This window comes from Mytilus galloprovincialis, chromosome 1, assembly GCF_965363235.1.
Source record: "Mytilus galloprovincialis chromosome 1, xbMytGall1.hap1.1, whole genome shotgun sequence".
In the NCBI taxonomy this organism is placed as follows: Eukaryota; Metazoa; Mollusca; class Bivalvia; order Mytilida; family Mytilidae; genus Mytilus; species Mytilus galloprovincialis.
The window spans coordinates 112,960,441-112,987,104 of record NC_134838.1 but is presented as its reverse complement, the minus strand read 5'-3'; the positions used below and the strand labels follow the sequence as shown (position 1 = coordinate 112,987,104).

Here is a 26,664-nt window from a genome sequence, read left to right as displayed (position 1 = left end):
AAGTTTATTTAAAGGATCGATAAGTTTACCAAGATCGTTTCTAAATTTTCGCGCACGCTAAACAACATCTCCGTAAAAATTAGGATGTGCTATTCCGTTTGAAATAAGTTTTCTACAAGTTCAACAAACTTCCAAACCAAATTTCAATATCTATGGAATAATTTATTAAAGATTTTAAATTATTTGTGGTAAATTTAAATTTACCAGTAATACAAAGATGTCCCAACAGACCAAAGAATAGCAATCGCGTTGTGAAATATAAACACCATAAGATAAACGTAAAAATAGGGAACAAAAATCGTCCCTTTAGTCGTAAATGTTAGTTTGGAATTTCCCGTTTAATACCGAAATATCTAAATCTATGAAATGACAGTTATTAACGTTTAAATTTGATTTATTGAAAGTAAGTTTCTTTTGGTAAATTGTGGCAGTATATTTAGAAAATTCTTGATTATTTAACGAAAAAATATCCTCAAGATAACGGTAAGTGTTGTTGAATTTATCAGTTGAATGCAATTTCGATGTATTTTATACTACATTTACCTGTGATAGAAGCACGCTCCGATATACACACCAGCAGATATTACATTTATTGTTGTTAAAACTCCTCCAAATAATCCATAAGACATCAGAATTCCATCTCTTTCTATAGTAGTTGTTTGAGATTCTGATTTTTCTAAGCCTTAAAATATTAAGGAATGATACCAAAAGTGAATTTCACACAGTACACACACATGTTGATCCTCGTGTCAATATCAGTTTTCGCGGCCCAAAATTATTTCTGAGTACTTCCAGTTACCTTGCTCTTGCATTGTATCCATTTGATAATATATAGAAATTGTGTGTTGGTTCAAATAATCCTGACAATTAGCTCATGAATATTTGGAAGTGTACGAATCCAGTTTGGTTATTATACAATAAAGTTTTATTTGTATCGACCTAATAGAAGCATATTGAATGAGGACGAACTGTATTGACCAAACACAAAGGTTACATTATCAATCAACAACTATAAAAGACGGACGAAAGATACCAGAGGGACAGTCAAACTTATAAATCGAAAATAAACTGACAACGCCATGGCTAAAAAAGAAAAATACAAACAAACAAACAATAGTTCACATGACACAACATAGAAAACTAAAGAATAAGCAACACGAAGCACATTATCAGTATGTGAAATGATCAAGCATCCTTGGTTTTCTTGTTTTTAACAAACAACTGAAGGCATTCCACTCATATACACAAAGAAGAGGTCGACAAGGAGAAACGTAGATAAGAAATTCCAACGTACTGAGCACTTATTCTTTTATTTATCAAATAAAAATGGAACAAGGACTCAGTGGACGAAAAACTAGATATTTACTCATTAGAAACACAACAAGCAATACTATTCGTAAATTAGTTTTTTACTCCTGTGTTCATTTGTAATAAATTTCTGCAGAACTTCAAGATTAATAAGTTGTAGTTACCATCACAGTTGTCTCCTTTCCAACCTCCTGAACATCCATCTTTACATTTACTAGATATATCAGTACAGGCAGAAGTATTACAATAACAAATCTGTTCACAATTGTTTCCAAATCTACCAATTTGACATTCTGAAAAGTAAATCGCAAGAATTCGTTTTCAAACTATTAAGGTTTATAGAAAACAGTTCAACATGAACATGTTAAACAAATATAGAACTACAGTACAATTATAAAGATAGTATGATATTTTATATACTGTATTCAACATCACAGTTCTCAGCTAGCTTCAATAATTATTCTACCTTATGGATACATTTGATGACTTAGCAAAAATATAATAACACATATGGGACATATCATGTGCTTTTTTCGGACTTCAAATCTAAGGTACTTTATCTATATAAGCGTTAATTTTTATCTCTATAGAAGTCGCTCCTCACCATCCTACTACCTTTCGATACATTTATTGTTGGCATTGCACAAGTCATGTCTTCGCTGACTGTTCATGACGTTAAAATAATAAATCCCTGGCTTGTGTTTTAGTTGATTTTAGTCTTTGATGCATGATTTTTTTTTATTATTAATTGTTTTTGGCTTTTAACTAGCTGTCAGTAACTGCGAGTACTCTCAAATCGTATTTTATTGTTAATTCGACCTGTTGATAATGTTTATAATATTTTTTTGTTATTTTATATGTAAATGGATCTTGTCTATATACCAGCTTTGATTATTTGGAATATCACTTCTTCTTACTACTGTATAAAACCGTTTTTTTTCTAAAGTGAATATTTTCGAAAGGTTAAATATTTCGCAGTGGTGTCTTGACATGGATTTGTTTGAACTTGTTTGTTTGCTTTTTGGCCTTGAATATTTGTCCCTAATATTTTATTAACATTTGCATTCAGATATCGCAGATCGAATTTATTCGTTTATAGTGTATTAATGTACGTTTTTTGATTGAGTTAAGCCTGCCAATTGATATTTTATCGTGTGTTTTTCTATGTTGTGATGTTATGCTATTTTGTCAGAAAAGGGAAAAGGTTTGGATCCATTAACACGTTTAATCCCGCTGCAAATGTTTGCACCTGTCCTAAGTCAGAAATCGGATGAACAGTAGTTGTCGTTTGTTTATGTAATTTATACGTGTTTCTCGTTTCTCGGTTTTTTGTAAATTTTATATAGATTAGACCGTTGGTTTTTCCGTTTGAATGGTTTTACACTAGTAATTTTGGGGCCCTTTATAGCTTGTTGTTCGCTGTGAGCAAAGGCTCCGTGATGAAGGCCGTACATTGACCTATAATGGTTTACATTTTTTAAATTGTTATTTGGATGGAGAGTTGTCTCATTGGCACTCACACCACATCCTCTTTATATCTATTTAAAGCTTAAAGTCATTGCAAAAACAAGTCCCACAAATCGGACAAATTTCTTTAACAAAACACAATATGTGACATGAAGTCAATTTACATGTATGTCACAAATAATGACTTCTTTATTATCTCTTTAATACCAGGTGATACCCTCGGGGACGAAACGTCCACCAGCAGTTGTATCGACCCAGTGGTGTAAAATAGTTACCAAAGGTACCAGGTTCTCTTAATCTTCAATGATCTCATTAAAGCTTAATAAATACATACCATCACAACTATCACCAGACCAACCATCTACACATCCCGGCTCATTGCAGAGACCATCTGCAATACGGCAGCCAGATGTCTTACAGTGACAGCGCGTTTGACAGTTTGCTCCAAATCTTCCGGGTTCACACACTTAAAAATGTTACAAATAACAGTTTAATGTATTTCACTGACATATTAAACATAACATGTAATTAGAGTGCTCATGTCTTCTTGTATGTGTATTCCAAAATACATGTTTAACTGGAATATGGCAAAATTATTGCGATATGATTTTATATATGATACAGTTTTAAGTCTTCCTCCAAAAAATGGTCAAAATTATAGATGTTTCGAATCATCAAATTAATTTAAGGTTTTGATGAAAGGAATCTTCTTAACTATGTCTTTGAAGACCGAATCTTATGAAAGTGACATTTTGGCTCAATATTCATAAAAACAGGTCATTGGAGTATTTTGTTCAATTGGCTTCAGCATGTGTAAACCTGTAAGCTAGACATAAAAGATATGATTCAACTATCTGAATGATGTTAGAGAGCAGTTATGCTTGGTTTCATGAACATGTTTTTGTGTAGTATTTATAGCTCTGTGGGAATGATTTTCACAGAGTTTGACCCTTTTATTGGGTTATTGAGACTATTTCGATTCGTTTTGTGTTACCAAATATTTATATTTCTATATAATACCAATCAGAATGATCATGTGAAGGATATGTAAAATCAAATAAAAGTTATATACTTAATCTTACCACATATCGGAATATCACAGTAATCCCAATAGCGACCAATTTTCTCTTGATTAATATAACACCAGGGTATTCCTCCATCGTCGTCAGATAGTGTCCGACAATAGTTGTGCTGCATAGGATAGTACTTATGATATGTGGTATCGTTCCAAAACAGACATGGAAATCCACTTTCACTTACACTTATATTTCCGCGGTAATTTATGTCTCCTTCTCCAAATTTACAATCGTAAGCTGAAAGAAAGTTTTTTTTAAATTTTACCTTGTTTTGTGTACGCTACTGCCGGTACAGTATTTTCTAGTATTGATTTGTTTTGTCGTGTTCAAGAGCCTTAGTTTAAATTTAACGAAATGTCTCCTACATTATGACGTCACGAATTAATCACTTATGACATACTTAGTGAAAATATTTTTTTAGCTGCAAAAGGTTTGGACATTTTAGCATAATCAACTCATCATATTATTTCTTCAAATCTAAAACATAATTTTGTAGCACTATTTTTTGTAATTTCTGTACACAAGAAGAAGATAATGAGCATTTCTTTATACTGTTTACGTATTTAGAAAATTTTTAGAATAAAATAAATGAAGTTGTAAAGAAGATTAAATTAACTTTTATGTTAAAATCAAGACATTTGATATTTGGATATAAAAATGTTTGCATAGAAGAATTGATTTTTTAAATTTTTTATCAATTGTTGGTTTTTCAATTTACAAAGCCGATTCTATATCTAATCAAAAGACAAAAAAATGTCAATGTTCTCTCATTTTTCTTAAGGAGTTCAATAGAAGAGTACAACAAACATGTTTGTTTGACAATTAAAAATAATGTTTTGGCAACCATTAGATATAAAGGCAACAGTAGTATAACGTTTTTCCAAATTTATAAATCGATTGAGAAAATACCAACCCGGGGGAGGGGAACAACGACATAACACAAACACAACACTAAAATGCAATACACACAGAAACGAACAATAATATAATAATGGCTATTTTCCTGACTTGGTACAGGCGTTTTAAGATAGAAAATGGTAGATTGAACCTGGTTTTTTTTTGCTAACCAAACCTTCCGCTTTTATGACAATGTTAAATTTATCATTAAATTGACAACATAACATGACAGGACTACAATACAAATAAATGGGAGAACATACAGGACAGAGAAACACACAAATAATAGTTATCAAAAGGTACTAGAAAACATATGAATAAGCATTGTGAGTGATATCATTTAATTTATATGTGATGTAATTATGGATTTTACAACTAATTACTTCCTCGAGAGATTAGTGGAATGTAACAGGGAACATCAAGAGGAGCTTGGACTCATGAATGATATTGTAAAAAGCCAATAATTGAAATAACTATTTAATTCTGTTGTTGAAAAAAGAAATCCTTTTGCTTCTGGAACTTTAATTCTTTTTTTAATTTTAGACATTTGCTTCAACATCGGTTCGCTGTGCGTTCAATATGATTGAGATGTAATACGATTATGCAATTTGTAAAGCAGAAAACGATAAAAGCATATTTTTTTTTAAAGCTGTGACTTCTTATTATGATGTAAGAGCAAATGAAGATTTGGAAATTGAAAGTCATTAAATCAAGGACAATTAACATATTTCTCTAACGGCAGTCTTTTTGTTTGAGGGAAGATTATGATCTGATGATAATACAAACCACCTTGTTTTACTTAATGTAACGTATAACATTAAACTTGCGATCTGTAATCTATCAAAATGTGTGTTATATGAATGTTCGATCTTTTGCCAATATTCATCGCAAATCATTAGTATTCATGCCATTCATGATACCACAATACCATGAGTACTGATATCATACTCTTGAGTGGTTTAGTTGCCAATTCAATCTTTCTAACAACCTAATGTCTGTTTCATTGACACTTTGTTTTCTGAAATTTGTGAAATATATATATGTATTGGTTTGTTCATGTCCCTTATCCAATGAAAAGAATTAAAAACTATTCCATGGACATTTTATTCGCACAAATAAAGGAAGTCGCCATATTTTCTGTAAGGTTTTAAAACCACAATGTAAATACAAAAGTTTGTGATATGGGGATAGAATACTATATGTTTAAAGACTTTTTGAAATTCTCCTTGTGTGAAATTATTGATTCCGTCCTTTTTTTTGTTGTTCTGCAGATAAGATATATGACAATTGGGGTTCGTGTTGTTTATTCTTTAGTTTTCTATGTTGTGTCATGTGTACTATTGTTTTTCTGTTTGTCTTTTATATTTTTAGCCATGGCGTTGTCAGTTTGTTTTAGATTTATGAGTTTGACTGTCCCTTTGGTATCTTTCGTCCCTCTTTTGCAATCAAAAATAACTATTATAACTTATGAACTAACACTTACTATAATTACAACTTTCACCATTCCATCCCTGTAAACACCCTGATTTGAAACAGACCCCAGTTTTATTATCACATCCTCCAAGCAGGCAATGGCAAGATTTTTCACAATTTTGACCAAACCTATGAGGCGTACATTCTACAAAAAATCCGGTATTGTAAAAATGTAAAATAACAATAACAACATCGAACAGAAAGTCCCTAACTTGCAAAATCAAAACCTGAAACACATCAAACGAGTGGTAAACAACTGACAAAAATGACAAACAATGGTACATATACCTAATATTGCAGTGTCAGTGAGTCAGAGTTTATAGGCCAGCAAGAATTAATGATACTACTGTGCCAAAAATGAAGATAATGTAACGACGTCATGTCAAATGCGGGTTGGAAGTGACAACTTCTAAAGCCGTTTTCTCTGTAAATAAGTTGGAGTTATCTTTCTTTTTGCACAATATGAAAGTTTTGAGGTAGGTCAATCGTCTGCTTTGTTTTCATTTCGTATAGTTTTGAGAATGGCCCCAAAACGCAAGGAACTGTCATTGTCTGAGAAAAATGCCATTGCAACACCACATAAGGCTGGTATGAAAGGACCTGACATCGCACGACAAACGAGACATCCACTTCCAATAATTTATGGGGTTTTAAATCGTTTTAAAGGTCAGAGGAGTTCGGAAAACAAGGAGAGAACGGGAAAGCCAAATTTGCTAACACCGCGGGATACTCGCAAACTTTGCACCACTGTCAGTAAATGTCCCCTGCATGAACTAACTGCTGTTTTTAATGAATCTAGATAAAAACCAGTGTCTACGCGTACTGTTCAGCGAAAATTGTATGATGAAGGATTCAAAAACGTGTTGTAATTGATTGCTTTAGTAAAGCAATCAATCAGAATTCGTGCTACAAATGTAAAAAAAGGCTTGCATGGTGAAAATTGGCCAGGCACAAAACTGTGGAAGATTATTGGACAAGGGTCATATATAGTGATGAATGTAAGGTAGAAATTGGAATGGATAATCGTGTTTTAGTCTGGAGACGACCTAGTGAGGAGTGGACTCCTCCTTGCTTAAATCCTGGTCGTGGGTCACGACTGAGTTTGATGATCTGTGGCTGCATTACCTATGGAGGTGTTGGTACTATTACTCTTGTAACTGGTAATACAAATGCTTTAAAGTATATTGAAATTGTTGACAATTTTGTTTGGCCTGTTATTGCTTGTCATTTCACCGCTGACAGTTACATATACCAAGATGACAATGCCCCGGTCCATAGTGCCAAAATTGTGAAAGATTACATGGAACAAAATCAATTTCATGGTATGGAATGGCCAGCACAAAGTCCAAACCTTAATATTATAGAAAATATGTGACGTAAAATTAAAATTGAACTGCAAAAACGACACACGTCTCTATATACAAGCAAAAACCTGCTTACATCCACGTAATTTATCTCAAGTTGTTAGTTGTTTCATAGCCAATATTTATACTTGACATTACTTTAATGTCGAATTTGGATTTACATAGAGGTTTTTATGTAGTTATTGTATAGGAAAATATACAGAAGTAAGATGCAATAGACTCACTAACTGGACGTTTGTTTCAGTAAAGATTTGCATTCACTCAAACGAAACATAAGGACTATATATCAGTAATTAAAATTAGTGCAAAATTATGATATGCAATAAAATGTCAAAGCTATTGAAAAACTTTTGAATGAAATTAAAAACATGTGCCTTAAACATACTAACAAAAAAAAAAACACAATCTTCAAGGTTAAATCTAATTGAGGAAGTCCATATAACCAGAAAAAATAAAACTAGACTATATTAACCAACGAAACGAATGAAAACAACTGTCATATTCCTGATATACATTTTTCGAGGATAGCTAAATCTTCCTCTTGTGTAAAGTTCCGTTATTTTGATACAAAATGAATGTGCTACCCAACCATAAATAATTAGTAAATTAAATCATCCTTGATACCAGAATTGTAATTTTGTATTTGCTTCAGATGTGCGTTTCGTCTTCAAAAGACTCATCGGTGACGCTCGAATAAAAAAATGTTAAAGGCCATAAAAAGTAGGAAGTGAGGAAGTGAAGAGCATTGAGGGCCTAAAATTCCCCCTCCCCCAATATACAGTTTAGGTAATCTATTCCTGTGTTAGAAAAGCCTAAGTATTTCAACAATTAAATAAAATTAAATTTTGACCATATCAATGATTATTGAAACACAACTGGCTTAAAATTTAAATAAATCTGATCACAACGCTAACAAAAAAGTAATGTAGTTGATAGTACACACAGTAAATTCAAACATCATTTCCCGCTTAAATACAAATTAAGTAAAATATAAATACATATGTAAAGAAAATTAAAACAGAAATGTAAAAACATCATTCGTCGTTATTGCACATCTGGACACACTCGTACCAGGAACACCAAAAGCCATTTACCAGAAAGCTAAATGTGAAGATATCGATCTCAGTCTACGTCACAACGGAACATGTTTCCTTTTCCAATTTTATAATAGAACAAATACAAGTAAAAGAAAAACATGACTTAAGCACCTAGAATCGCTTACTTAAGACCATCTTGTATTGTTTGTGAAGTAGTCACTGAGTAATTTTATAAGTCTTTGTACTTTCTAATGAATCTTTTGATAAAAGGATAGGATATAAGAATCGCTTACTTAAGACCATCTTGTATTGTTTGTGAAGTAGTCACTGAGTAATTTTATAAGTCTTTGTACTTTCTGATGAATCTTTTGATAAAAGGATAGGACGTTCTTTGATTAAACCCTGACTAATCAAGTGGTTCATCAAACACCGATGACGTTGTAAAAATTCATAGTATCTGCTACAAGCCCGTACAAAGCGTATGAGTTGAGAAAGTTATATACTCTATGCAAGGGTGAAATTGATATAGTGCTGCTAAAATGGGAACATTTATAATTTGAAAATTGAAATCGTCTCGTTTGTCATAAATTCTTGTACTTGGATGACTGCTGTAGTTTAAACATATGTATGCATCATCATTACAGAAATATCATCATACAAAATACACAATAATAATAGGATTCGGAAACAAGCTGTACATAGCTTATATTAATCCGTTTCCTTGATATTCCAACTCGAGTTAACGATTATATAAATAAAGCATGCAATGTTACAATGATATGGAACAAAAATAACAGAAAAGGAAAGGAGAAAACAAATATATTTTGAAAATAATGAAAATACAACAAAAGAAGAAAAAAGTAAAACAAAAAAACACTTAGATACTACACACATGTCTATTGAACTTTGTAAAAAATAGTACTGTAAATTCAGTAATTATTGCGAGCATTTATTATTGCGATTTTGTCATATAAGACTGAAATGCGATTTTAATTTAACGATTTTGAGAAAAATTCTGTTTAATTCAGAAAAAATATTTCAAAATGCGAGTTTAAATTATTGCGTTTACAACTCTGACGCATTTTTTCCCAATAATAAAAACCTCGCAATAATTTCTGAATTTACAGTAAATAACAATTTAACTTGTTAATCTCTTGCACTTCAGTAAGAATTTTTGTACTTGTGAAATGGTTGTGTAAATTAACTATTTGATTTGGTACCAAGTTATATATAATCAGGAGTTTCCTTATTCACCATTTTATAAAACATAGTGCGTTTATGTTTTCCCTTCGTTCTAAAAGTGTTTCCCAACCCGTTTCCTCATAAAGCATCTGTATCGAAGTTAATTTATTCCCACCCGTTACAATTCTAATAGCGTCAATTTAAACATTTTCCACTTTACTAATCAAGTATTGTGTTTGGTTATCCAAAATGACATCCCACCCCGTACTCTAATATTGGTCGGATATATGAAAAATACAATGTGAACCTATTGAGTATAAAACGCATCTTCCTACCGATATTTCTTCTATTGTATGCACCTTTAACTATATATTCAGTATGAATATTCTATAACCCATTATTTGAAAAAATAATACCGAAGTGTTTATGAGTAGCAACTTATGAAGATCAATGTCATTCATTTTAAAGATCGGATGACTAGGTTTTATTGACTGCTGTAGTTCTTATTCGAGGTACAGTTCTTGAAATAAGACTGAAGAAGCTTTATCTGTGGTTTATTTCAAAATTAAAAACTCTAACAAAATAAGAAAAGGTCGACGGGAGGAGCACTGTTGGTTCGCATAGGAATGCCGACAACCTGCTGGAATATTATTTCCATATTCAACAATATGCAAATGAGAAACTCCAGCAAATTGATCAAGTCTTCGGTGATGTATGGTTTATTGTCGAGCCCATGAACATTTACGTATAAAGATTATTTTAGCACGTGTTGTTAGAAGGCTTACTTTGGACAAGTAATTACAGATCAAATGATTTTTAATCAGCTTTGAAAAGTTTTTTAAAAAGATAGAACGATTCAAGTTTTCAACTTTAAACTTGTTTGACTTTCTAACTATTTTGATCTGAGCGTCACTGATGAGAAGACGAAACGCGCGTCTCATGTATCAAATTACAGGCCTGGTACCTTTGATAACTATTAATATCAAAATACTTATTTAATTAACACTGCAATGTTATTATCGCAAAACAAACTTTTATGAGCTAAATTAAATACCTTTTTATTAGAAACTTATTATAAATACCGAAAACCAAGGCAAATCCGAAATTGGAAACTCCATAAAATTCGACAAAATCAAACACTATCAATCTTGGTACTGGCATTCCCGAAAAAAAAAATGATGGGTCGTATATAAACCTGGTTTTATAGCTAGCTTGTTTATACAGTCATGCCAATATTTTGGAGAATTGGCAAATGCAATTAATCCTAGGCGAGGAATAGATACCGGTTCTAGTTTCATAAGCAAAATACATATTTTTAATATATTATCATATATTTCAAGATGATTTATTTTTAAAAACAAATACAATATTTGTCGATATTTTTACTGGTTTTCCTAGTTTATAAATATATCTAACAAGTACTGTTGAAGCAGCTCTTGCATCTCGCCTCGTTTTGTATTTCATATTTTTTATTCAACGTATACACTTGAGAATTCCGAGTAACACGATAAAACACATGTGACAAACAAGATACGGGTAAAGTTCTTCAATACAAGTGCCTTGTAAAACATATAAGTGTGGGATTTTTTGAAGTCACATACTTTTACAACATTTTGCAATTAAAAAAATCCCCATTCAACTAACATAAGTACAAAAAGCATATGAAAAAACTCGAAAAAGGTAGTTCAAATTACTTGCATCTCTTTTCAAAAGTGTTATAATCCAAATATCTCAAAGATTCAAGGCATTGAAACTGAAATAGAATTTTTTATATTTAACGTGATAAATTGAAACACTATTTTGTAGGTCAAAACATCGACTCATATGTGTTGCTTACTCAGTGAGTGGCCATTGAGAGACATTTCACACTATTATGTCGATTCAAAGGTTTCTGTTTGCAATATATTTAGACATACTATAATCATATTGTACATATAAAATGAGAAGATTGCCACAAGAAACCAAATGACACAGGAATCAACAGTTATAAGTCAATGTACGGTCTTTAACAGAGCCCATTACGCATAGTCAGCTATAACAGCCCAAAAATAACAAATATAAAACAGTTCAAACGAGAAAACTAACGTCCTAAATAATGTACAAAAAGAACAAAAACCAAATATGTAACACAGCAACGAACGACAACCACTGAATTACAGGCTCCCGACTTGGGACAGGCACATACACACATAATGTATCGGGGTAAAACTTGTTAGCAAAATCCCAACCGTCCCTAACCTGGGACATCACGAGGGTATCACCTGCCCAGTAGTCAGCATTTCGGTGTTGACAGGAATATCAATTATATGGTCATTTGTTTAAAAATTGTCTGTTACAAAATTTGAATTTTTCGAAAAACTAAGAATTTTCTTATCCCAGGAATAGATAACCTTAGCCGTATTTGGTACAATTTTTTTGAATTTTGGGTTCTCAATGCTCTTAAATTTGGACTTGTTTGGCTTTATAACTATTTTGATCTGAGCGTATGTAGACGAGACGCGCGTCTGGCGTACTAAATTGTTATCCTGATACCTTTGATAAGTATTGTAACAGTAAAACATAAGAACAAACTATCAAAATCAATTGAAAAGTGGTTAATTCATCTCAGAGGGATACAAATAGAAATGCATATAACAAAAATATAGAGTGAACGTGGCCAGGAACTTGTACATTAGAACAATAACAAAACGCTAAGTACAAATTTGTGAGTACTCACAGCTACTGACAGATATTTCAAAGCCAATACCAATTAATAAAAAAGTCATACATCTAAGACTAAATTATTAATTGGTACACATCCAAAATCCAATGGATTTAGTGTAAAGACGGCAGAAACAGTCACAGGACAACATGACCTTGTGCAATACCAAGATTCAGGAATCAACCGATTGTAGATCAACAAAAGTGCATATTTTTATAACAATACTATTCAGTTTGCTTTTAATCTACTGATGACAAAATCAATATTAATGATTTAGGTAATTAAAAAGTACTTATTCATCGAAAGTGAATGGTAATTTGAAATTTACCTACGTTTCGTTTTGTTTGTTACTAGTATGAAATATAAAAATTTAGTGATATTCTTTTAAAGATTGATGTATCTTAAAATGCTTCCAAATAAGCAACTTTAATGGACTTTTGAGCTTCTCTATGTTTGATGCAAAACCAGTTTTAATTCCCTATAGTATTCACTAATTATTTTACAATAAGTGTCATATATTTGTTGATAAAATGCTTGCGAAATTGCAGAGTGTGCTACATGTCTAATTACCATCACAGTTGTCTCCTTTCCAACCTTCTGAACATCCATTTTTACATTTTTTAGATATATCAGTACAGATAGGCGTCTTACAATGACAAATCTGTTCACAATTGTTTCCAAATCTACCAATTTGACATTCTGAAAAGAAAAATAACAAAATACCTCAAGTTAACTAAGAAGAAAATCACGAATGGAATTGAAAAGTAAGTCAAGGTAATTAAGTTTTCTAATTATAAGTTCATTAGAAAACTGAATCGAAAGAATGTTACAGGAGCATAGTTTTAAAAATACAGGTAATTACACATAATTTGTTATAAAAACATAGAAGTTCCCCAATTTGGGCATCCTTTTTTTATCATTCATTATACTCTTTGTCTTCAACATTAGATTGAATATCTAATACTAACATCTTTTTTTTAATTTTTAGATAAACTTAAGAATGATTCTTACAATCAAAGTCATATGGAACTTCTAATTAAAAAAAAAAACAAAGCTGAACGTGTTTATTTGTTTGATGTGTTTAAGCTTTTGATTTTGCCATTTGATTTGGAAATTTCCAGTTTGAATTTTCTTCGGAGTTCAGTATTTTTGTAATTTTTATAAACTTAAATAGCGAAGTTTTACTTTAAAAGATTACGAATTATTGACTTCCTAGACACTAATTCGTCGGTATTTTCCTATAAACAGTAACCTTAACTATGAGACATCTCATTAAAACTAGAGCATACTGCATGGTGCGAGTGCGAAGGGAAACCCGTGATGAAAGAATGTAAACACTTGTGCTCTCAAAGGTTATTAGAAATACAATATTTTCATTGAACAAATTTAAAATAACAGGTCAATAAACAAATAATTGTTAATGATTAGTGGCTGCTCTACTAAGTTCGACACCCCGACAGAGAGCTAGGTCGTCTACGAATGATTTTACACCTCTTACTAATGGGAACCAAAAATATAAAAAAAACAAATGTCTTGGCTTTTTCAATTTACCCATCTGTAAGGTATGGAGAGCGAGTAATTAAACAAACACTCGAAACTTTCAGGGGAACTTTCTTAACCTTATACTTGCCGACTTGTTCCATTATTCATATTCAAACGTCTGAAGGAGAAAGATATGAAGTAAGCAGTATCTTGTTAATTAATTTCTAGCTTTATAGATGATATTCTCTCATTCAAAATTTGGTGACTGTTGAACGCATTTATCCCATCGAACTTGAGATACAGGATACAACAGAAATCGTGAAGTTTGCCTCATATCTTGACTTATATTTAAAAATTGACAATGAGGGTCGGTTGGAAGCAATTTTTTTGAAAAAAGAGACGATGTTAGCTTTCGAATTTTTGAAGTTTTCATTTCTATGTAGTCCAGCAGCGCCTAAAAAGGAAGTATATATCTTTCAATTGAAACGATATCCCCAGGCTCGTATTTTCTATCAAAAATTTTCTTGAATGAGTGTTGATGCTCACAAGGAAGCTATTAAACCAAGTGTTCCAAATGGTAGAGTTAAAATAAGTCGTTCATTTTACGGACGCCATCACGAGTTGGTTGACCGTTATGGAACATTTGTATCAAAGATGATAACGAATATGTTCTTACTGTCGAAACTAAAATCATGTCCCTTTTTTCACGAATGTGACCTATCGAATTAGACTTATAACTGGGTATGTACTAACATGAGCAACACGACATATGTACTTACCCTTCCTGATCACCTGAGATCATCAAAGCTTTAGTTGGGGTTCATGTTTCTCAGTCTTTCTATGTTGTGTTTTGTGAACTATTGTTGTCTTTTGGTCATTTTCTTTTGTAACCATGGCGTTGTCAGTTGATTTTCGAATTATGAGTCTGAATGTCCCTCTGGTATCTTTCGCCTATCTTATGCGTATAACAAAACTATTTGAACTATTTTTTTGTAATGGAAATTATTGTTTGGTTATGTAAACACTTCAAATTTCAAATCTGAGCAGTTTTTATCCAAAACAAACAGTTATTTGCTAGCCTTGTAATCGATTCCAACAAAAAGGCGGTGTTATAACTGTACTAATGATTGACCAAGCGTATGGATAAATGTTTCGTATAGCACTATGAACTAGCAATACAGTTTTTTAAAAGTGATAACGTTTTGCCTTGCCAAAAATCCAAAGCTGTGATATGATTGGCAATGAGACAACTATCCATTAAAATACATCAAAATATAACATCATTAACGAACAACAATACAATCAACAAGTTGCAAACCAAAGTAACTGATCTTGGAAAAAGGGTTAAAGTAGCACGAGCTGCGTTCAAAAAGAACAAATCTTTGCTTTAACAACTTTAAGATTCCAACAAATGAGAAACCACTTTTTGGACTCATGATGACAAAATTATACTGTAGCTAAGGAAACACCAGAATCGGATTTTATCGCTATTTTGTGCATTTTTCCTTTGATATTTTCTGTGATATTTGTCATATCATGCTACTCGCTTGAGAAGGAAAATTACCGCTAGAAACTAAGCAGGTACGTGGCGTTGCTAACGAAATTGACATGAAATTGACAACGTCGTCATAGGTAAAAAATCGATAAACAGATTATCATTGGTCATCTCAATCCGATTGCCGGCTCAAGCGAGAAAATCAATCTCGTTGAGATGATCAACGATAATCTATAAATATCGTAAGCGCATGTAACCAGGGTATTAGGAACTAGCAGGTGATACTATAATGTCAGAAGGGGACATCGATTATTGATTATTAAACTGTGCTTCGCTACACATGTATACATGTACGAACTCGTCTTCAAATTGATACTAGTCAGCGCGTTCTCGATATTTCCACTATTTGTATTATTAAGTTTATCGGTCGACCGGAAATTTAGTGAATTATACACTATTTTTTGTTTTATATGCTTATATGTTTTCATTCTTACCATTCTCGTTTGAATTGTTTTACATTGTCGTTTTGGGGCCTTTTATAGCTGACTATGCGGTATGAGCGTTGCTCATTGTTGAAGGCCGTACGGTGACCTATAGTTGTTAATTTCTTTGTCATTTGGTCTCTTGTGGAGAGTTGTCTCATTGGCAATCATACCACATCTTCTTTTTTTTATTATATATATATATATATATCAAATTTAACAACCTCATTCTTTGTTCATACGACATATATGTTAAATACAACCATTTAGGATTGCAAGGTTTTTTAAGTTCTGAGACAGACAGGCACATGGTTTGGTTAATATTAAAAAAAAACTGTCGACGATTAGGAAATATTGAATTACACGAGATTTTGTTGGGTGATTGAGTTTCTCAGTTCATACAAATGATATAAACTATTCGGACATACTTAATTCTCCTTTTTCCTTAATCAGATATGTGTTCTTCTTATGAGACGTCATCAGACATGGTAGTCTTTTTATGTGACTTTACAATAGGAAATTTGTAAACAAATAAAGAAAATTTAATGTTCTACATTAATTTTGACTAGTGGGGACTTGCAATCGAACCAACCACACGTTGATTAAGCAAAATGGTCAATAGGTCAGGAAAAGGAAAATCGCGCTCGATAGTTTGATTAATTTTGCACTCGTTTGACATCGGCGTCATTTTGTGTTATAGAATGACTGACGCTTACATAAAAAAAAACATTTTGATAAAGCCATGATCGATATTTCTAGTGAATAAGTCATTTGCTTTAGACAATTTATCCCAGGTTATTAAAGTCCTACAAATGTCTTGAACTCATTTATTTTTATGTTTTTAAAGTATGACATACTTCGAATTCATACCCATACTTATTTTTACTAAAATAGAATAAGTGTTTTTATTTGAATGAAGCTGAACACTGAAAATCTGAAACATACCATATGTAATTTGCAGACAGATATATGTCATAAAGCTGTTGCTGGACTATTTCATGTTTAAATACTTACACTGTACAGAAGCGGTACAGAGAAGCAGGATCGTAAATGGGCATCCATGTCTATGTCACCCTGAGGTTACGACCCAATGACGAATAAATTTAATTAAAAATCGTAATTTGCGAGAACTTGTAATGACTTCGACGTCACATGTTAACATGGACTTGACGGATGTCATGATTGACCACTACATTCAAGGCTGTTTCATATATATCTTGTATTTTATATGATGGTATGATTCCATATCCATGATGAAGACATTATTTGTCAATCAGTTTGAATGCGGTCTTCAGCTGACATGTCAGTAACTGCTAGTTGACTTTGTTAATGTATGTATCATTGTCATTTTAGTTACTAATAGTTTCTTTTGCTACCTATTTTGACATCGGACTCGGACGTCTTTTAAACTGAGTTTTACTGTGTGTATACTGTGTTCTGTTTTATCTACATTGGATAGAAGTATAAGGGGAGGGTTGAGATCTCACAAAAGATTTTTAACCCCGCCGCATGTTTGCGCATGTCCAGAGTCAGGAGCCTCTGACTATTGTTAGTCTTGCATGTTTTATAATTTTAGTTCATTTATATGTTTTAGAACCTCTTGTTTTTGTTTTTGTATTTGATTTTAGTTTATTTATGTTTTGAGTTTAGTATGAAGTTCATTTTCAATTCACTGAACTATTATACATTTTTATTTAGAGGCCAGCTGAAGACCACCTGCGAGTGCGGGATTTTCTTGCTGCATTGAAGACCCATTGATAGCCTTCGGCTGTCATCTGCTCTTTGGTCGTGTTGATGTCTCATTGACATATTCCCAATTTCTATTCTCATTTTATGATCTATATTGTAAAACAGATGACTGCAATAGGCAAAACAAATCTAGATGACTTTCAGCATAATAAAAACCTCCCCCGGAAAACTATTTGACCTCTCTGCCAATAATTGAGGCTTTGAATACATGCAATCTTCCACTACGAAGGTGGAAACACCAATTGATAACTTAAAAGAAGACCATATAATTTGAACATGAAATAGGATGTAATTAATTTAACATCCGAACGCAAAAACTTTATTTAGACGATGAAGTAGTGATAAATATTATGTGTATTAAATATATTTTTTCTTAAGTATGATTTATTTGAAAATTTGAATTAGAAAACATAATCTATCTATCGAATAAATAAAACAAAATTTGAATAAGAAAGCATGCATTTGCCATTTTCACTAAAATAATGTAGACTTACCTTTGAGAACCATGTTTACCTATCAATTTAAATTTCTCATGTTTTGTTTAGCTTAAAGTCTTTTCGACACGATTTTGCAGATTGAATCTAATACATAGTAACGTTAAAGTGTTGTATAAAGGGATTTTATGATAGTTAGTAGATAGTTTCATGGCTTTTAATGAGCGTTGCATATGATTTATATAAGAAAAGATCACATTTTCTTCGAACAAATCTTATTTATATAAAATAACACTTCTCGAAGGCTTTACAATGATGATAAAGTGCAAAACCTTTTATAAAGTAAATTGCTAAGTATGTAGGTGCCACTTTTTCTTATATTATTATTAAACGTTTTCCAATATTCGCATGTACATGTACATACCATCACATCTGTCACCAGACCAACCATCCACACATCCAGGATCATAACAATGACCATTTACAATGCCACAACCAGATGTCTTACAGTGACAGCTATGTTCACAGTTTTCTCCAAATTTTCCTGTTTCACACACTCAAAGAAAGAAAATGGTCAAATTCAATATTATGTTTTCTTTCTGTTTTCATAACCAATAGATATACATTATCAATAGATATATATACATTATCCATATAATGTTTAGTTTGTGTTGTGTGATTGCTAAGTGATACGTCATATACAATACGTTGACTTCGACAATGTCACAATTATTCTAATACTACAATAATTATAAGATGTTTTCTATCAGCACATATTCCGGTTTTACATTATTTCAATAGAAAGATCATTCTTCGTGCTCTTACCACATATAGGAATATTACAGTAATCCCAATAGCGGCCACTTTTCTCTTGATTCAGATAACACCAGGGTATTCCTCCATCCTCCTCAGCTAGTGCCCGACAATAATTGTGCTGCATAGGAAAGTCTTTATGATAGGTACTATCGTTCCAATACAGACATGGAAACCCACCTTGACTGATATTAACACTTCCATTGTAATTTATGCCTCCTTCCGCCAATTTACAATCGTTGGCTGAAAGACAGTTATTCTAATGTTTTTAGGTTTTGTGTATGCTTCTTCCTGTAACTATGAGTATTTTATACGTTGTTTATTTTTTTAATAAAATGGTTATATTTTGTCGTCTTTTAAAGTATTCGTTTTAGCTCAATGTTCTGAATGAAGCAACATATTTTCTTAAAAACAAATAAGAAAAAGAAATGAAATTTATTTCTTGAATGTTTTATCGCTGGTGGATATATGTTTATTCCGTGAAAGATATATATTTACTGATCTACTGTTTGAATGTAACATGAACAACGGAATCACGCTTGAATAATTTTGATGGTTTAATTACATTCTAATATTGGAATTGTTTTTAGCAACAAAATAAAGTCGGTGATGCCAAGTTGTTTTCGTCTTCTTTTGTTCCAAAAATCTTGAAATAGTTTCACACAAATTTATAAGAACAACATAACCAGTAGCACTAAACAGGCTTTTCAGCCTTAAGGTTAACGTTATATCGTGGTCATAGAAGAACACGTTTAAAAAACGCATGAATTCAAAATTCAATATATATTGAACATCAGAAGCTTTAATTATAAAGGGGATAATGTGTGAGTAGAATGATCATGCATGTAAACCTTTCGCGGTGGTGTCTTGCCATGGCTTTTTTTGGACTTGTTTGTTTGCTTTTGGCCTTGAATGTTTGTCCCTAATAATTTTATTAACTATGTATTTGTATTCAGGTATCGCAGATCAAATTTATTCGGTCATAGTGTGGTAATTTACGTTTTTTGATTGAGTTAAGCCTCTCAATTATTATTCTATTGTGTGTTTTCTATGTTGTGATGTTATACTATTGTTTTAGAAAAAAAGGAGAAGGTTTGGTACCATTAAAACGTTTAATCCCGCTGCAAATGTTTGCACCTGTCCTAAGTCAGGAATCTGATGTTCAGTAGTTGTCGTTTGTTTATGTAATTTATACATTTGTATGTGCTTCTCGTTTCTCGTTTTTTTTTATATAGATAAGACCGTTGGTTTTCTCGTTTGAATGGTTTTACACTAGTAATTTTTGGGCCCTTTATAGCTTGTTGTTCGGTGTGAGCCACGGCTCCGTGGTGAAGGCCATACATTGACCTATAATGGTTTACTTTTGATAATTTTTTATTTGTTTGGAGAGTTGTCTCATTGGCACTCATACCACATCGTCCTATATCTATATACTCCGCATCGCCTTTCAATCATTCTGATATTCTGGTGTAGATAGAAGAAGATTTGGTTCGAGTGCCAATAAGACAACTCATTGGCGAAGGCTGTACGGTGACCTATCAGTGTTAATTTCTGTGTAATGTTGGTCTCTTGTAAAGTGTGTTCTCATTGGCAATCATACCACATCTTCTTTTTTTGATATCTCGATTCAAGTCACAATTTGTAAGAGTAAACCTTTATTGGTCAAAGTACAATCTCCAACATGAAGCCTTGACTCGCGATGAACAGCAAACTATAATGGGCCCAAATAATTACTATTGTAAATTTGTTCAAGTGAGAAAACCAACGGTCTAATCTTTATAAAAAAACGAGAAACGAGAAACACTTTTGAACCATATCAACAAAAAAGCAGACTGAATAAGATAGACGTGTATTGAAAAAGTTATCGGTAACAAAACGAAAAAGTTGAAAATAAAACAAACACCTTCTTTATTACTTATGTATATGTTGGACTCAAATTTATTTTAAGTTCCAAATCTCTGGCAAATCTGACGTTACAAACGTCAAATAAATCAAATATATTGCAGGTCTTGAAACTGTGTAATTTCCCGAAAAAAAAGAGTTAAACTACATAACGTCGCAATAACATCATATTACATAGTTGCTGCCGCTAACGATTGCGGAATCTATAGATTGTATCACCTTTCCAGATGAAAGTATTTCCCTGTTTAAAAATTGTGGATGGTTTAAAGATACATGTATTCTTTTATGACAAAATGTGATGTACCAGCCGACTTCCGCGATAAATAAGCGAATATAAATGCAATATCAGATATTGTAGAAACGAAGTAATATTTAATATTTTACTGTCTGCGGTCCGTAAAGTTTATAAAATGAAAGACAAAATTACCGGATACCAATTTGATTTAAATCCGCATCAAATAAAAACGTTGTATTAACAAGGAAATAAATTATGTGAAAATTCAAACTGTCCATTTTTATTTAACTATTTGCCTTCTTGTTTGTTAAAGGACTTACTAGTTGGTTGAATGTGTCACTGAATGTGTCAAACGGCTACCACACACAAACTAGTTAATGCCTATTTTTACGGGGCACATTATTGCAATCATGAAGAGGTATTTGAAATCATCATTTGGGAAAACTTTTGACGATTAGGTTGACCATTATGGAATGTTTATAGACATGCTCCTGTTGTCGTACATTTCAACTGGTTTAAGACAGTTTGTATATGTGCTGCATAATTTTCCATTTGCATAAAGAAACTTACAACATTGCCCTAGGGAATGCCGTAAACAGCATATAAAGCCATTAACAATCAATTATGGAGTATGTACAATTATATGGGACTCGCATACGCAAAAAGACATCAATGAGTTGAAATCAATAGGAAAGAGAGGGTATAGATATATCGCTATAGACTATAAATCAAGTGATGACGCAAATACTATCAGAACTTCGGCTTCAGTCACTACAATGAAGACTAAAACAGCAATGACTGATTTTTTTTCTTTTTTCAAAGGTCGAGGGGAAGATACCAGTGCGACAACCTTATTAATTTCACAGACCAAAAGGACAAAATAGAACAACCTTTAATAACTTTATCACTAAGAACATTTTAGGCCAGCAAGTTCTTAACAACAAACGAGTTCCAATCATTATGACCGATCAGATCAAAAACTCTATTTCTTGTGCCCACTGGAGTAGATTGTAACCATCTGGAGGAGTCTTTAGTGTGCGTCACTACAACTGAGGAGTTTAAATCAACACTCCCCAGCATGTGCGACTAGCTTGTGCGCACACCAACTCATCACATCATGTCACGTGCACAATCATTTACATATGTAGAAAATACAGATACATGTACAGAACAAATAATTCTCTAGTGAAGTGAACATTTTTTTGCAATCGGTTTGAAAATGTAAAAATAGAGAACACCTATGAATATATCAGCTTCTGACATAGATATATATGCATTTTACAAACCTTTTGGATTTATTTTGGTGAAATGTCCTGTAGGAACAGAGTTGAATACTTAACTGAGGCACTGTGAATTAAGATAGTTGACTCACTAATTTAGTAAGAGCCTCCTCGCCAAATATTGCAATAGTTACTTACTATAATTGCACCCGTCTCCATACCAACCAGGCGTACATTTACATTGCCCTTTATCATCGCACGCTGAATTATTGAATTTACAACTGTTAGAACATAACTCGACATCTATTTTCAACGAACTGGTATCAGTTTCTGAAAGAGAAAAAAAAATGATGCGGCTTGCAGACATGACCAATTGTTAAATATACTAGCCAACAAAAGAAACGATACACGACTTTGGAATCAAATTGATCAAAAAGTATTTAGTATAATACAAAATGAGATGCACTATTTTAAAAATTTTCATTTGCCATATGTGCACGTGTGCATATGATAATGAAAATAAAAACCTGTCAGAAAGAAACTAAATTTCGCGTAAATGTTCACAGGATTCAAATTTTTTTTGCGGAAAATTGGATTTAAATAGACACACAATTTTCAAAGTACTTCGAATTATTTTGAAATCTCAAAAAATAAAAAAATTTACATGTTTTTACGTCTCAAATCAATGATTTAGATAAGAAAACACCACACTGTAAATTTCGAACCTTTTAGATAGTTACAAGTTTGATACCGTGTATTTGATTTTCAATTTATTTATATTTTATATGGTAAATGAAAAGATAATGTATTATACATTTTACCGATTTCTTATGGGGCGGAATTTCGATTTACAAATAAACGAAGAAACCGATTTTTAAAAACAAATTGATGGCAAAGATTGTCTTTACCTTTAAATGAAAGGTAGGCATCATTAGTTGAAACTTCTGTTTTTAAAATTGTCGTTTTTTGGATATTTTGTCATTTTTTTTTTATTTCGCCAAATGGCGTCATGGAAGCAAAAAAATGATTTTTTGTAAACGGACTTGTAGTTCCGTGGTCATTCAGTATAACCATCTTCAATATTGGTCGTATATAATGAAAGCGTTATCTTGAATTCGAAAAAGAAGACGTGTATCGTTTCTTTTGTTGACTAGTATATTTAGATAAACATATTACGCGTTTAAATGAGCGTTTCAATTGCCACGTATACGTTCAATTGGATAGCCATTACAGTGGGATGCAAATTAATCGATTATTGGAATTGGGAAAAATATCACTACAGTAAAAATATAATGTGAATTATGTAATTGGTAGACACCTTTGTTTACCGCTTACCCACATCACAAAAAAATTCGGTACATAGGTTTTAACATTCGCCAGATTCAAGATATAATAGACTACTAAGAAAAATTTAATATAGACGGGGTTTTATTGTTCATAGGCTTTTTCAAAGCATTTGTTCTTTAGTGGCCGTTCATGTATGAATCCCTATTACAATTTGGAGAACCATAGTACCACACTCCTTCTTAAAATGAGTAAAAACTTTATATGATGTAACTAAAGGTGCCTGTCTAATAACGACTGGATCTCAGAAACCTATAGTCTTCACTGTGGAATAAAACAAGGATGTTCGTTAAGTACTCATATTTTTGTACTAGCAGTTGAAATCCTGGCCTGTAGAGTAGGACAAGATTCTAACATTAAAGGGTTTCAAATTATACGTGATGAAAAATCGCTTAGTCTAAATATTTCCCAATTAGCTGATGGCACAACCCTCTTTATCAGTTTTAAAAATGAAATTCACCTAGCATTGAACCTAATAGAAATATTTGGAACACTTTCTGTTTTAAAACTGAATAAATCTAAAACAGAAGATATATGGTTAGGTAGACTGCATTTGTATTCAGATATCGCAGATCAAATTTATTCGTTCATTGTTTAATCATATTTTTTGATTGAGTTAAGTCTGCCAATTGATATTTTATCGTATGTTTTTCTTTGTTGTGATGTTATGCTATTGTTTCAGAAAAAGGGAGAAGGTTTGGATCCATTAAAACGTTTAATCCCGCTGCAAATGTTTGCACCTGTCCTAAGTCAGGAATCTGATGTACAGTAGTTGTCGTTTGTTTATGTAATATAAACGTGTTTCTCGTTTCTCGTTTTGTTTATATAGATTAGACCGTTGGTTTTTCCGTTTGAATGGTTTTACACTAGTAATTTTGGGGCCCTTTATAGCTTGTTGTTCGGTGTGAGCTAAGGCTCCGTGTTGAAGGCCGTACTTTAACCTATAATGGTTTACTTTTTAAATTGTTATTTGTATGGAGAGTTGTCTCATTGGCACTCACACCACATCTTCCTATATCTATTAAACATAGTAAAGAAACAAAAAATGAAAATATCCACTGGAGCAAAGGACCAATTAAAAGTTTGGATATCTACTTTGGATTAAATAAAGACAAATGTGACAAATTAAATATTGAAAAAATAATGAATTAGTAAAACAAAAAATATTTGATTGGGAAAAAAGAAATTGATAGATCGAATAACAGCTGTTAAGTCACTTACTTTACACAATCTTACTTTTTTAGCTTCGGTTGTTTCGATATCCCAAATTTACATAAAAGATTTAAAAAAACGTATACAAAATCAAGATTGGGTCACATATATTTAATTTTAAAACTTTAGTACTGGGCTATAAATTAATTGACCATATGTAGCACGACATAAATCTCTTCCTAGCTATCTAAATCTATTCAATTTATAAAAGTACCCACATATCATATGTAGACGCTTATGCAGTTTTCAGAAATGAATTTTAAACACATACAAATTTCTAAATGATGTAAAAAGATACTTATGATCATGAATAGCTAGATATAAACTACTTTCATATATAGAAAAAATTTAGCAAAAGCTGATAATGTATCTGGACACGTGGTAATAAACCAAAACAGCATGATTACTGAATATGTATGTACAGAATTTTGTCTCCAAACTCATTTATGCATAATTAATCAAATGAATGTTCAATTAAAATTAGATACTTACCACATATAATATTTGACAATAGTTTAGGCTGTTCGTGAGAATCAATAAAACGCATAAATTATTCAGGACAACTCATCAACCATCTTTAACGGGTTCCAACAAAAGGTTAAGGTCAATGATCACAAAGTGCTAATCTTTAGAAACAGAACCGGACAAAACTGTACACTTTCCTGTTCATGAGACAATATATTTTGCAAAAATGTTAGTAATAACTATGAATTGTAAAACTAACAAACTACATATAAATATGAATTTACTGAATAAGTTATCTAGTTATCCAGTGACTAATTCACAGGGATACTCGGCCAACTGCTGTAGGTCGAGTAATTTGTCATAACAGCAAAGAAAAGTGCAATAAAGATATTGTTAAGAAAAAAAAAGAATAATAATTGGTTCATATGAGCGCAACATGAAATCAAGGAAGCTAATATAATGAAAAAAATACATCGCCATTTCTCTTTGTAACGTCCTTGCATGACAGATCAACAACAACCCATAAATTCACTGTGTGTATCTATTTTTTTTCTGCAAAAAACGTATAGAAAGATGATTAAGAAAAATATACATAATTGATTACTTACTGAATAATATAAATAAAAATCCACAGATAAGTATTACATAAAAAGGTGGAGTCTTCATTTTAGTGATCAAACAGAATCGGGAAGTAATTTAAGTAATTTAATACCGTAATTACGGTCATCCATTTCCTTGCTTAAACATTGGTGATAAAGGTGTTTTATCTGTTCATGTTACTTTTATGTACGATTTCCGATGTTTTCAATATCAATATTCACAAATACCTTAACTAATTCTTTTATCTTTCATCTGAACGAGAGGTCACATTTGAAGGTAGATTATTCAAACGTTTGTTAAAGTAAATTTTTCAAAAGCATAGAAACGAATAGATGACCTGTCAAATAAAAATTTTCAATCGTTATTTAAATTCTTTGAATGATAATTGAATGATTGACTATGAATAAGATGAATGTTGAGTGGTCGATAGGTTGATTGATTGAATGGCAACATTTTTGCATGTAGTTTACTGACGAATCAAAAAATGTAGGCATACAAGAAAAAAAACATTGTTGGATGAGTATTTATTAATTTTCTGGTCTAAGATGCATGTCATTATTACCTTTGAACTAGCAGTCAGGAAGTGGGCGTACTCTCTGATCTGTACTTAACCTTTTTTTTTGTTTTAACTAGAACACACCCGTGATATCGCGGGTCTGTTGCTGACTTAAAGAATATAACTATGCGTAAGCCTTATTTTAGCATTGGTATTGTCATCTGATAAAG

The 26,664-nt window shown here is 32.0% G+C and overlaps 1 protein-coding gene across 1 annotated transcript in view; it reads right to left on the bottom strand.

The window, feature by feature from the left end:
- Positions 1 to 26,094, bottom strand: part of LOC143065269 (uncharacterized) — a 104,814-nt gene extending 78,720 nt beyond the window's left edge. Inside the window, exons 1-10 of the mRNA XM_076238780.1 lie at positions 25,947 to 26,094; positions 22,516 to 22,647; positions 18,973 to 19,203; positions 18,572 to 18,703; positions 13,076 to 13,204; positions 6,232 to 6,366; positions 3,858 to 4,088; positions 3,110 to 3,241; positions 1,473 to 1,601; positions 544 to 682 (exon numbers count right to left, since the gene is read on the bottom strand). Of these exons, the coding sequence (XP_076094895.1) occupies positions 544 to 682; positions 1,473 to 1,601; positions 3,110 to 3,241; positions 3,858 to 4,088; positions 6,232 to 6,366; positions 13,076 to 13,204; positions 18,572 to 18,703; positions 18,973 to 19,203; positions 22,516 to 22,647; positions 25,947 to 26,004 (1,448 nt within the window). The 5' untranslated portion in view covers positions 26,005 to 26,094. The remainder of the gene's footprint in view (positions 1 to 543; positions 683 to 1,472; positions 1,602 to 3,109; positions 3,242 to 3,857; positions 4,089 to 6,231; positions 6,367 to 13,075; positions 13,205 to 18,571; positions 18,704 to 18,972; positions 19,204 to 22,515; positions 22,648 to 25,946) is intronic.
- Positions 26,095 to 26,664: the final 570 nt, after the last annotated feature.